The sequence below is a fragment of the Kogia breviceps genome, chromosome 15 (assembly GCF_026419965.1).
Source record: "Kogia breviceps isolate mKogBre1 chromosome 15, mKogBre1 haplotype 1, whole genome shotgun sequence".
Taxonomy (NCBI): Eukaryota; Metazoa; Chordata; class Mammalia; order Artiodactyla; family Physeteridae; genus Kogia; species Kogia breviceps.
Window position 1 is genome coordinate 51,238,864 of NC_081324.1, and position 12,608 is coordinate 51,251,471.

At 35.9% G+C, this 12,608-nt stretch overlaps 1 protein-coding gene and 1 long non-coding RNA gene across 5 annotated transcripts in view; one reads left to right on the plus strand and one right to left on the minus strand.

The window, feature by feature from the left end:
* The window catches only part of LOC131742711 (uncharacterized), a 587,718-nt gene that overhangs the window by 118,481 nt on the left and 456,629 nt on the right, over positions 1-12,608 (plus strand). The gene's annotated exons all lie outside the window — the stretch shown is intronic.
* RBBP8 (RB binding protein 8, endonuclease) overlaps positions 1-12,608 on the minus strand; it is an 85,951-nt gene that overhangs the window by 16,420 nt on the left and 56,923 nt on the right. For all 4 annotated transcript variants that reach the window (XM_059039629.2, XM_067015230.1, XM_059039628.2 and 1 more), the window contains 6 exons: positions 11,804-11,889; positions 10,180-10,289; positions 8,223-9,096; positions 8,021-8,147; positions 7,001-7,089; positions 5,974-6,091 (listed from right to left, as the gene is read on the minus strand). In XM_059039629.2, coding sequence (XP_058895612.1) covers positions 5,974-6,091; positions 7,001-7,089; positions 8,021-8,147; positions 8,223-9,096; positions 10,180-10,289; positions 11,804-11,889 — 1,404 coding nt within the window. The remainder of the gene's footprint in view (positions 1-5,973; positions 6,092-7,000; positions 7,090-8,020; positions 8,148-8,222; positions 9,097-10,179; positions 10,290-11,803; positions 11,890-12,608) is intronic.

Consider the following 12,608-nt stretch of genomic DNA (forward strand, 5'->3'; position numbering starts at 1 on the left):
CCCCTCCCTGTGTCCTCAAGTCCATTCTCTACATCTGCAGTTTATTCCTGTCATGACCCTAGGTTCTTCAGAACATTTTTTTTAAAAGATTCCATATATATGTTAGCATACAGTATTTGCTTTTCTCTTTCTGACTTACTTCACTCTGTATGACAGACTCAAGGTCCATCCACCTCACTACAAATAACTCAATTTCATTTCTTTTTATGGCTGAGTAATATTCCACTTTATATATGTGCCACATCTTCTTTATCCATCCATCTGTTGATGGACACTTAGGTTAGTCCCATGTCCTGGCTATTGTAAATAGAGCTGCAATGAACATTGTGGTACATGACTCTTTTTGAATTATGGTTTTCTCAGGGTATATGCCCAGTAGTGGGATTGTTGGGTCGTATGGTAGTTCTAGGTTTAGTTTTTTAAGGAACCTCCATACTGTTCTCCATAGTGGCTATATCAATTTATATTCCCACCAACAGTGTAAGAGGGTCCCTTTTCTCCACACCCTCTCCAGCATTTATTGTTTGTAGATTTTTTGATGATGGCCATTCTGACTGGTGGGAGGTGATACCTCATTGTAGTTTTGATTTGCATTTCTCTAATGATTAGTGATGTTGAGCATCCTTTCATGTGTTTGTTGGCAATCTGTATATCTTCTTGGGAGAAATGTCTATTTAGGTCTTCTGCCCAATTTTGGATTGGATTGTTTGTTCTTTTGATATTGAGCTGCTTGTATATTATGGAGATAAATCCTTTGTCAGTTGCTTCATTTGCAAATATTTTCTCCCATTCTGAGGGTTGTCTTTTCATCTTGTTTATGATTTCCTTTGCTGTGCAAAAGCTTTTAAGTTTCATTAGGTCCCATTTGTTTATTTTTGTTTTTATTTCCCTTTCTCTAGGAGGTGGGTCAAAAAGGATCTTGCTGTGATTTGTATCATAAGAGTGTTATGCCTATGATTTCCACTAAGAGTTTTATAGTACCTGGCCTTACATTTAGGTCTTTAATCCATTTTGAGTTTATTTTTATGTATGGTGTTAGGGAGTGTTCTAATTTCATTCTTTTACATGTAGCTGTCCAGTTTCCCCAGCACCACTTTTTGAAGAGGCTGTTTTTTCTCCATTGTATACTCTTGCCTACTGTATCAAAGATAAAGTGATCATATGTGCATGGGTTTATCTCTGGGCTTTCTATCCTGTTCCACTGATCTATATTTCTGTTTTTCTGCCAGTACCATATTGTCTTGATTACCGTAGCTTTGTAGTATAGTCTGAAGTCAGGGAGCCCGATTCCTCCAGCTCCGTTTTTCTTTCTCAAGATTGTTTTGGCTATTCGGGGTCTTTTGTTGTTTCCATACAAATTGTGAAATTTTTTGTTCTAGTTCTGTGAACAATGTCATTGGTAGTTTGACAGGGATTGCACTGAATCTGTAGATTGCTTTGGTTAGTATAGTCATTTTCACAATGTTGATTCTTCCAATACAAGAACATGGCATATCTCTCCATCTGTCTGTATTGTCTTAAATCTTTTATCAGTGTCTTATAGTTTTCTGCATACAGGTCTTTTGTCTCCTCTTCTTTTTGTTGCAGTGGTAAATGGGAGTGTTTCCTTAATTTCTCTTTCAGATTCTTCATTGTTAGTGTATAGGAATGCAAGAGATTTCTGTGCATTGATTCTGTATCCTGCTACTTTACCAAATTCATTGATTAGCTCTAGTAGTTTTCTGGTAGCATCTTTAAGATTCTCTATGTGCAACATCATGTCATCTGCAAACAGTGACAGTTTTACTTCTTCTTTTCCGATTTGGATTCCTTTTATTTCTTTTTCTTCTCTGATTGCTGTGGCTAAAACTTCCAAAACTATGTTGAACAATGGTGAGAGTGGACAACCTTGTTTTATTCCTGATCTTAGTGGAAATGGTTTCAGTTTTTCACCATTCAGAATGATGTTGGCTGTGAGTTTGTCATATATGGTCTTTATTATGTTGAGATAAGTTCCCTCTATGCCTACTTTCTGGAGGGTTTTTATCATAAATGGGTGTTGAATTTTGTTGAAAGCTTTTTCTGCATCTATTGAGAGGATCATATGGTTTTTATTCTTCAATTTGTTAATATGGTGTATCACACTGACTGATTTCCATATATTGAAGAATCCTTGCATTCCTGGGATAAACCCCACTTGATCATGGTGTATGATCCTTTTAATGTGCTGTTTGATTCTGTTTGCTAGTATTTTGTTGAGGATTTTTGCATCTATGTTCAGCAGTGATATCAGCCTGTATTCTTTTTTTTTGTGATCTCTTTGTCTGGTTTTGGTATCAGGGTGATGGTGGCCTCACAGAATGAATTTGGGAGTGTTCCTCACTCTGCTATATTTTGGAAGAGTTTGAGAAGGATAGGTGTTAACTCTAAATATCTGATGAAATTCGCCTGTGAAGCCATCTGGTCCTGGGCTTTTGTTTGCTGGAAGATTTTCAATCACAGTTTCAATTTCAGTGCTTGTGACTGGTCTGTTTACATTTTCTATTTCTTCCTGGTTCAGTCTCGGAAGGTTGTGCTTTTCTAAGAATCTGTCCATTTCTTCCAGGTTGTCCACTTTATTGGCATATAGGTGCTTGCAGTAATCTCTCATGATCCTCTGTATTTCTGCAGTGACAGTTGTTACTTCTTTTTCATTTCTAATTCTATTGCTTAGTCTTTTCCCTTTTTTTTCTTGATGAGTCTGGCTAAAGGTTTATCAATTTTGTTTATCTTCTCAGAGAACCAGCTTTAATTTTATTGATCTTTGCTGTCATTTCCTTCATTTCCTTTTCATTTATTTCTGATCTGATCTTTATGATTTCTTTCCTTCTGCTAACTTTGGGTTTTTTTTGTTCTTCTTTCTCTAATTGCTTTAGGTGTAAGGTTAGGTTATTTGAGATTCTTCTTGTTTCTTGAGGTAGGATTGTATTGCTATTAATTTCCCTGTTAGAACTGCTTTTGCTGCGTCCCATAGGTTTTGGGTCATCATGTTTTCATTCTCATTTGTTTTTATGTATTTTTTGATTTCCTCTTTGATTTCTTCAGTGATCTCTTGGTTATTTAGTAGTGTACTGTTTAGCCTCCATGTGTTGTATTTTTTACAGTTTTTTTTCCCTGTAATTTATATCTAGTCTTATAGCGTTGTGGTCAGAAAAGATACTTGATACTATTTCAATTTTCTTAAATTTAGCAAGGCGTGAATTGTGACTGAAGATATGATGTATCCTGGAGAATGTTCTGTGAGCACTTGAGAAAAAAGTGTATTCTGCTGGTTTTGCATGGAATATCCTAGAAATATCAATGAACTCCATTTTGTTTATTTAATGTGTCATTTAAAGCTTATGTGTCCTTATTTATTTTCCATTGGATGATCTGTCCATTGGTGAAAGTGGTAAACGTTATGTATTTAGGTGCTCCTATGTTGGATGCATAAATATTTACAATTGTTATATCTTTTTCTTGGATTGATCCCTTGATCATTAGGTAGTGTCCTTCTTTGTCTCTTGTAACAGTCTTTATTTTAAAGTCTATTTTGTCTGATATGAGAATTGCTACTCCAGCTTTCTTTTGATTTCCATTTGCATGGAGTATCTTTTTCCATCCCCTCACTTTCAGTCTGTATGTGTCCCTAGGTCTGAAGTGGGTCTCTTGTAGACAGCATATATATGAGTCTTGTTTTTGTATCCATTCAGCCAGTGTATGTCTTTCGGTCAGAGCATTTAATCCATTTACATTCAATGTAGTTATCAATATGTATGTTCCTATTACCATTTTCTTAATTGTTTTGGGTTTGTTATTATAGGCCTTTTCCTTATCTTGTGTTTCCTGCTTAGAGAAGTTCCTTTAGCATTTGTTGTAAAGCTGGTGTGGTGGTGCTGAATTAGCTTTTGCTTGTCTGTAAAGGCTTTAATTTCTCTGTCAAAACCAAATGATATCCTTTCTGGGTAGAGTAATCTTGGTTGTAGGTTTTGTCCTTTCATCTCTTTAAGTATGTCCTGCAGCACCCTTCTGGCTTGCAGAGTTTCTGCTGAAAGATCAGCTGTTAACCTTATGGGGATTCCCTACAGCACCAAGACCCTGTCAGCCACATGTCAGGAGAAGGTGGGCCATGAGTTGGGTGTCAGCCACTGCCCTGTTGTAGCTCTGTCACAGCTGTCTCCAAAGGTCACCCAGATACATTGGGTTATTGCACCATTCCTCAGAACTTGTACAAGCCTGTCTGGGATTTGTAGATGTCCTCCTGATACTCTTCATTGAAATACCTTGCATTCGTGGTGGTGAGAGATATGCTAATAGTGTTGGCTCTCTTCAGTTCAGAGACTGGGACAGTCTGAGCTTTCATGTGGCCAAGTCTGGAGCAGCTGGCCAACGGTCCCAAAGTGATAACATGTCAGATTCCAAAAAGGCTTTCTGCAGCGCCCGAGCAGTAGTCCCAAGCAGCTGCTCAGCTGCAGCACTCTGACTGGGGAACTCAGTGCGACCTTCAAAAGAGGATTTCTGCCAGCCCTAGAGCCTAACTTGCCCACCCAGGCAAGGAGCTGAGGAGAGTGTCTTCCTGCTCCGTCTCACCAGAGGAGTGGACACCTGGTTAAGGTTTACTTTTCTTTTTTTGTGTGTGGTATGCGGGCCTCTCACTGTTGTGGAGCACACGCTCTGGACGCGCAGGCTCAGCGGCCATGGCTCATGGGCCTAGCTGCTCCGCAGCATGTGGGATCTTCCTGGACCGGGGCATCAACCCATGTCCCCTGCATCGGCAGGCGGACTCTCAACCACTGCGCCACCAGGGAAGCCCTAAGGTTTACTTTTAATAGGTACTGTCCTCTCAATGTAGGCAGCCAGGTACTTGATTGTATGGATATTATTACTCAAGAACAAAGAATTAAGGCAAAGGCTATTAAAATTTTCTCTCACTTACTGCGTTTGGGGCAGCAAGAGATAAGGTGTTTCTTAAGAAGCAAGGATAAGACTGGTTGTTTAACTACTGGGCCCTAAGCAGGTAGACTAGAGAATATTCAGCAGAAGATAGGAAATGCACACACAGTCTGACTGTCCTCAATTTCTAAGAGACGATCACTGGAAAAGGCCTCTGCTTTTAGCCCTGCATCCTCACGTGGCAGGTCCTAACTCTTTAACACATACGGGTGATGAATGACAACTATTCCCTCATGTCATATGCCTCTGTAGTTAGGAATGTTGCTAAGGTGGTGGCAAATGAAATCCTTCCATTGTTCCCACCTCTTTCAGAAAATCAAGGCTTTAGATGAAGAATTAACAGTTTCTCACTACAAAGGGCTGTAGACTCCTAGTTTTGCCAAATCTCCTTTTCTGTAGAAGTAGAATATTGCAGTCACTCACTCATCATATACACTATCATTCTTAGTTTACTGCTAATTTGCAAATCTATACTAATACTTCTCAGTGGAATCCTCCCTTTTTTTCCTTATCAAATTGCTTTGGAAAATAATATTTCTAGAACAGGACTCTCAAGATTCCCTTTACACCTTTCATAAAAAAAATTATCTAAACCAGGGATCAGGAAACTTTTTCTTAAAGGGTCAGACAGTAAATATTTTAGGCCTGTGGGGCCGTAAGGTCTCTGCAGAAACTACTCAGCTCTGCTGCTGTGTTCAACAAGCAGCCATAGGCAATAAATAAACAAGTGAGTGAGGCTGCATTCCAGTAGAACTTTACTTACAAAACTGGCAGCTGGTTGTAGTTTGCTGACCCCTAGAAACAACTTGAATTCTTTTGGAAATAAAAATTATTTTTACTAAAGATTTTTTTCCTGAAATATTGACACTAAGCTTAACTAAAGAGAAATCTAGTATTATGAGAACAGGGGGAAAAAAAGCTAGTTTATGGTGAAGAGGTCACTTATACTCATCAGTGCAATGGTATGTCTATAAACTTCCCTCCACATTTGTATTAAAATTTAAAAAAAAAATCAAATCTTACTTGGACTTTTTTCTCCCTTCTGCTCTTGATTCTTCATTTTTAAAAGCATAGTTTCACTAACCAATGTACAGTCCATGTCCACTGTCTCTCCTCCTGCTAATCTTGACTGACTGCCATCCTGAATAAATATTTAAAAATTCAAAATTTTAACAATTATTCCTTTACGTCCTAATATTTACTTTTTTGGGGGGGTGGGGTAAAATATACATAACATAAATGTTACCATTTTAATCATTTTTTAAGTGTACACTTACATTTCAGTAACTATTTACCTTTACCCTTTAGGAATATAGATACATTTAGGTTTAAATGCCTCTAAACCATTTTTAGCTTTGATATACAAGCATTGTCTCTCAAGCCTAGGAAAAGGACTGCTGCCAAGCATGAGAGAACTATTGTTACCACAATCCCTGGAGCTTCCTTTCTTCGCTAACCTAATTCACAGAAATGAACATTAATGTACACTAAGAACAAAAGTTCACAAGTCAAATTTGATTTCTTAATGGATATTTATTACTCTAGCAACTGTTAAATACTTTATTAATATGCTACCAAGTGAAAGAGAACTTCTCAAACTATGAAGAACCTAAATACAAACCAAAAAATTTATTTCTGCTATGAATTTTAATGAAAAAATACACAGTATTTAAAAAAATTAGCCAACTGGGAAAAATGAAATTTTTTTCTTGAAGATAGATTATTTTAAGTTAATCAAGGCATATGACAGATTATTTTGATAAAAAATAAAACTATTTAAAATATGTAATTAGCATTTTACATTATTTTAAAACTATATTTTTCAGCAAAGTTCTCTAAAGTCAGAAAGTATTATTATTATTATTACACTTTCAAAAATACCATAATGTTGCCATAATAAGTGTTATTATTTCATAGTTTTCTGAATAAATACATGAAGGCTGTAAGAGGTATGTGATTACCTCAAGGTCACAGAGTGAGTCAGGACAGCAGGGTGACTAACAATACACTAGAATAACCACATGGGCTTTGGTTCTATTTTCTAACTTACCTTTGTATCTACTACAGTGATATCCATTTTATACTGAGAAAGGTCTGCTCCTGGATCTATACTCCACTGGATGTTTTCAAAGGATACATCTTAGATAAGGAGAAAAAAATGCACAAATAAAAACAAATTTTTAAAATTCTCATCGCTTTAAAACATTATGGGACCCGCAGAATGAGAGAAAAGTTTTGCAAATCATATGTCTGATAAAGGACTTGTACCTAGGATATATAAAGAACTGTCACAACTCAATAATAAGACAATTGCTCCAATTACGAATAAGCAAAGGACCTGAATAGACAGTCCTTCAAAGAAGATATACAACTGGCCAATAAGTATATGAAAAGATGTGCAACATCATTAGCCATCAGGGAAAGGCAAATCAAAACCAAAACTGAGATATAACTTCACAGCCACAGGATGGCTAGGATCAAAAAGACAAGTAACAAGTGTTGGTGAGAATGTGGAGAAATTGGAACCCTCAAAATGTGAAGAAATTGGAACCCTCACATGCTGCTGGTGGGAATGTAAAACGTTGTAGCTCCTTTGGAAGAAAGTTAGATAGTTCCTCAAAAGGTTAAACACAGAGTTAGAATATGCAAATGTTTACAGATATACATGTAAATGCAAAGAAAAGGACAGGCTATCTATGGGGTGAGGAACAATGTTTGGACGATAAATTTCTACTTTTTATATTTTAAAAATCTGTATAGTTTAAATTTTTTAAAGCTCTCTTTTTGTAAAGAAAATAAGAAACAACTACATAGAACAGGTAAATCTATAAAATCACCTATAGAAGTAGGTATTAAAGATGTCAATTTATTTTTTCAAAAAGCAGAAGAGCAGGAAAATCACATGTAAAGTGAAACCAACAAGAATTGTGCTATAAACACAGAAACACACAGGGATAAGATATTTTTTCTGAAAATAACTCAGTCTATCCAAAGAATGTACATGATATATTACAATACTCAATTTAAAGTCATTAAAAAAGAGTAGAAATGCTATTTACAGTGTACATACCTTGGTTGTTTTGTAGAGACTTTGTTTTAGCAGTTCTACATGGATTTAACTGAAGAACTGATGCAAGTTCACATGCTCCATGGACTGACCTGGTTTTTATTTTTATAGGCTCACGAGAACCAGCACCCTAAAACAGAAAGAATTATCAGCATCTAGGAGAAATCACAAGCAACCATTTTAATCAAAATCCTTGAACACAAACCTTCATGTCATCAAAAAGATTCTCTGTCTCCACACTTTCACGTGGACGTAGAGGGATTTTAAAGATAGAATTTTCTTCCTTTATTTGTAACAGTGTTTTATTATCCGGAGATTTACTCAAGGACTGGAGGAGGGACTCCTGTAAACTGCTGGGCTCTTCTGGGGAATCTCTGGTTAACCCACAGCTCCCACTCAAGGCCTTACGGCTTGAGGAAGAGCCCTTTGGAACAGGCTTCAAAACCTCATAGAAAGTCACTTGCCTAAATCCGATTTTAGAGTTCTCACTTCCTTGGCTTTTCTCTTGATGCTGAATAGCTGAAAATCGATCAGACAGATCCAGAGGTTTATCCATCACATAGTCTCCATTCATGTAAGAATGACTATCCGGTGGAAAAGGAAAAGCATTTTCTTTATCAAAGGAGGCTTGGGGGCAGCTTACTTCATCTTCACTTTCTTCCTCAATTTTCTTCCTTTTGGTTCGGCCTCCCAGTGATTTCAGGGGTATCACATGTTTATCAGTAACAGTATCTTTAATGTGATCAGTACTATCCTGTTCACTTGTATTTTTATTTATAAGCATCTGCTTATTAGAAGATGACTGGTTAGTGATCTTCTTCACTTCAGCCCCAATATTATGATGTGTGAAAGGGGCATCATCTTCAGATTTTGATCTAGCTTTCTCTGATCTAGAATTAGAAGTGTTGCCGAAAGGCTTTGTTTTCAGAAGGGTTTTTTTCCCAGTCTCTAAAAGAGAAGGGGACAAACTTGTATTCAAACCTAAACTACTTTTCACATTAGAGGTAGCTCCAAATACAGGAGATGATACCCGAGTAGTCAATTCTTCTTGAGGAGTCTTTGAATTAGAATCTGAAAATCTAAAAAAATAAAGAGTGGTAAAGCTTTTTTCCTATTAAAGAAATAGAGTAAAAATTAAGACAAGCATAATGAGAAAACTTTTGCTAATACAGAGTTATTAATAGTAAGGTCTTATCCACATCTTAGACACAGATCATTAACCAAAATTTAAGATACAATATAGTTGCTGGCTTCTCCTTATTTGGCTGACAAAAAGCAGAGGGAAATGATACAGCAAACCTATCTCAATACAATGATATTCCTATCTATAACTATTTTTCCTAAGTAACTTAAATAAATTCACTATATAAGAAAATCATATTTTAGTAAATCCCACTGGGGACCCAAATTCTTTTGCTGTTACCAAATCTTATAATGAGTAACTCCAAGAAACAAAATTCTTATACTACAGAATTGAACATAACTTAAGACCCAGCCTGCCTATAGCAGAGGAGACAGCTGTGGCAGTAGAAAGAGCATTAGGGTTAAGTCTGAAGACGTGGAATGGCTAAGAGCTCTGACTCTCATACTTAGTAGTTGTATAGTCTTAAAAAGACATTTAACCTTTGTGAAGCTGCATTTTTGTTGACTGTAAAAAATGGGGTAATAAAACCTACTTTAATGAGTTACTATGATGACAAATTAAATGTGAACTATGTATCCAATACTGAAAGCTCTTTTAAAAAGCAAAGTGCTACATAAGTTTAGGTACTGTTAGTTAACGGATGTTCTGAAATTAGTAAAAACAAGATGTATCCCAATCTTGGAAGCTCATCTGAACTAATAATGGATTTCATAAAATGTCCAGTTTTTGAAAATACAAACCCAGAAGGGATGATTGGATCTTTAAAGGAGATAAGGCTGGGACCTCTTAAGTACTCCTTGATAGAAGTACAGAAAGAATCTAAAAGTAATATCCATCTCTCTACATTAACACAAAAGGCCCTCAATTGGTCATAAACTGGGGAAAGTATTTTTTTAAGTAAAAATTAATATAACCAGAATAACAAGCTGAGGGAGAGAAATAGTTTAAATATATGGAACTCACTGTAATGGAATTTCATTGACAGTTAATAAGTTTTTACCAAAGTGTCCCAAATTACCTTAAACTATCTTCACTATTTCTTCTAGATTCCTCAAAAGGTTTTTTGTGATCTCCTTCCAGACAGTGGTAAAGCTCATCACCAAGAGGGCTCACAGGACCTCGAGATTCCTTCAATAATAAAACATAAAGTACATAAATACAATGGAAGATTATTAATTCTCTCTCTTTTTTTTTGGCTGTGCCACGCAGCATGTGGGATCTTAGTTCCCTGACCAGGGATCAAACCCATGCCCCCTGCAGTGGAAGTGTGGAGTCTTAACCAACTGGACTGCCAGGGTAGTCCCAAGATTATTTATTCTTAAAAAGGAATGAAATACTGATACACGTTATAATGTGGATGAGGCTAAGTGAAAGATGCTAGACTCAAAAGCCACATATATGATCCCATTTATATATGAATTATCCAGAATAGGTAAATTCATAAGGACAGAAAGCAGACTGGTGGTTGCCAATTCCAAAAAACAAGATTAGTTAAGATTAGAGGAAGAGAAGAGAGATGACTGATTATACTTATAGGAGACAAATTTAAAAGGATCCTTTAGAGAGCCGTGCTTCCCGAACTTTAACATACATACAAATCAACTGAGGATCTTGTGAAAATATAAGTTCTCTTTCAGTAGGTCTGGGGTTAGGTTTGAGATTTTCTATCTCTAACATACTTCCAAGGATGCAGATGCTGTAGGCCTGTGGATCACACTTTGAGCAGCAGGTCTTTAGAGATCAGTTCCCTTACTAGATTTGGTGTCTAAACTACTGACTTGCCAGGTTTATGGGCAGGATGGAATTAAAAACCATTAAAACATTTAAAGTTCAAAGAGTAAAAACTACCCACCATCACTTGAAGAGAGATTTAAAACTAGAAAGGACCAAAAAAAAAAAAAAAATTCAAATGCAGTGAAAAACCAATTCAATTGTTTGAATATACATTTACATATATTAAATATATATTCAATATATACACTTACTGACTAAAGGAAAAGAATAGTTTTAAAGCTGTACCAAAATGAAACTTCCCTAAGAGTGAAGAATTCAAGGTTTCCATTTTTTAGGGATCAATTAAGAAAAAAAGTAAATGTGTCTGATGGAAGGAAGAACTAAAATAACGAAAAGAAAATCATGGGGTCAATTTCTGACTCAATCCCTAAAGATCTGGTCTAATTGGATTGGCACTTATAAAGACAAAGATGAATTAAAGCATCTATAGTAGACTCAAGAATTCAGACTGTCTTCCAAATCAAAGCCTGGTTTAAAGGATGTTGAAAAGATCCAATAAATTCTGAAATCAACATAAAGGTTTAAGACTTCTCTTAAAGTCTTCGCTTAGTTGGAACAGGGTAGGGAGAAGAGGGGGATAGGGAAGAGGGTTGCTAAATCCTCTAAGCCATATAAATTTTGATTCAACCCACAACCTATATATCCTAAGAATTCTCAAGATTCTAGATTTCTGCGACTGCCTGGGGTGCATAATATAAATGGGCCTTTCTAGTCACATCAATTTTTGTTCTAGGCCTTTATCCAATAATCTTTGGATAAAATAATTTTTCTCTTGCTCAATTCTCTAAAAACTGACCGCAAAAGACACTAATTAATTCATATTATCACCAGAGTAAACAATTACTTACAGACTCATCTTGAACACTAAGTTCAAGTGTTTCAGCAACAACTGTAGCTAAATTATCAGGAGGATAACTGCTTTTTCCATGTGTATCTAAGTTAAAAAAGAAAAAACAAATTATACAATTGTAGAAACTAGACGTATGAAAAAAATATGTAAAAGGAAAGAAAGAGCTCAAAGTACCACTTTACAAAATGGCACTGAACAATTTTTAAAATTCTATGTAAAGTTCAAAATATCTACTATAAATTGCAATAAGTTGCAGGTATCTAGCATCTACGCTTGCCAAACTTTTTCAGCTAGGTTTTCTATTTTTCCTAAATGAACTAAATGTTAACAGGTAGATTATTATGGAGTTCTTGTGATACAAGACACAGCATGAATATCAAACCGTATTTATATAGTAACCTTTCATGAAAACACTCTTTCATGAGAGTTTCACTTCATGAAAACTCTCACAGTGCAGAGAGATTTTCAGCACTGCATAATTTTCAGGTTTTAAGCTAACATATATTTATACAGAATTCACCTGTGTTCAAATATTTTATAAAGTTTTATGTATACAGAGTTTCAATAAGTCAACAAGTATTTATGTAGCACATACTATGTTTCAGGCATTGTGCTACGAAAAGAAAAGGTTGTTGTCCTCAGGGAGCTTATGGGCTGCTATAGTTGAAAGGTAAAAAGAAAATTGCAATAAAATGTGATAAACATTAAAGGTACATAAAAGGGGTGATTTAAACACAGAGCAAGGACTCCTAAATCTGCCTTGAGAAAACAAGGAAAGCTCACCAGTGATGACTAAGCTGACC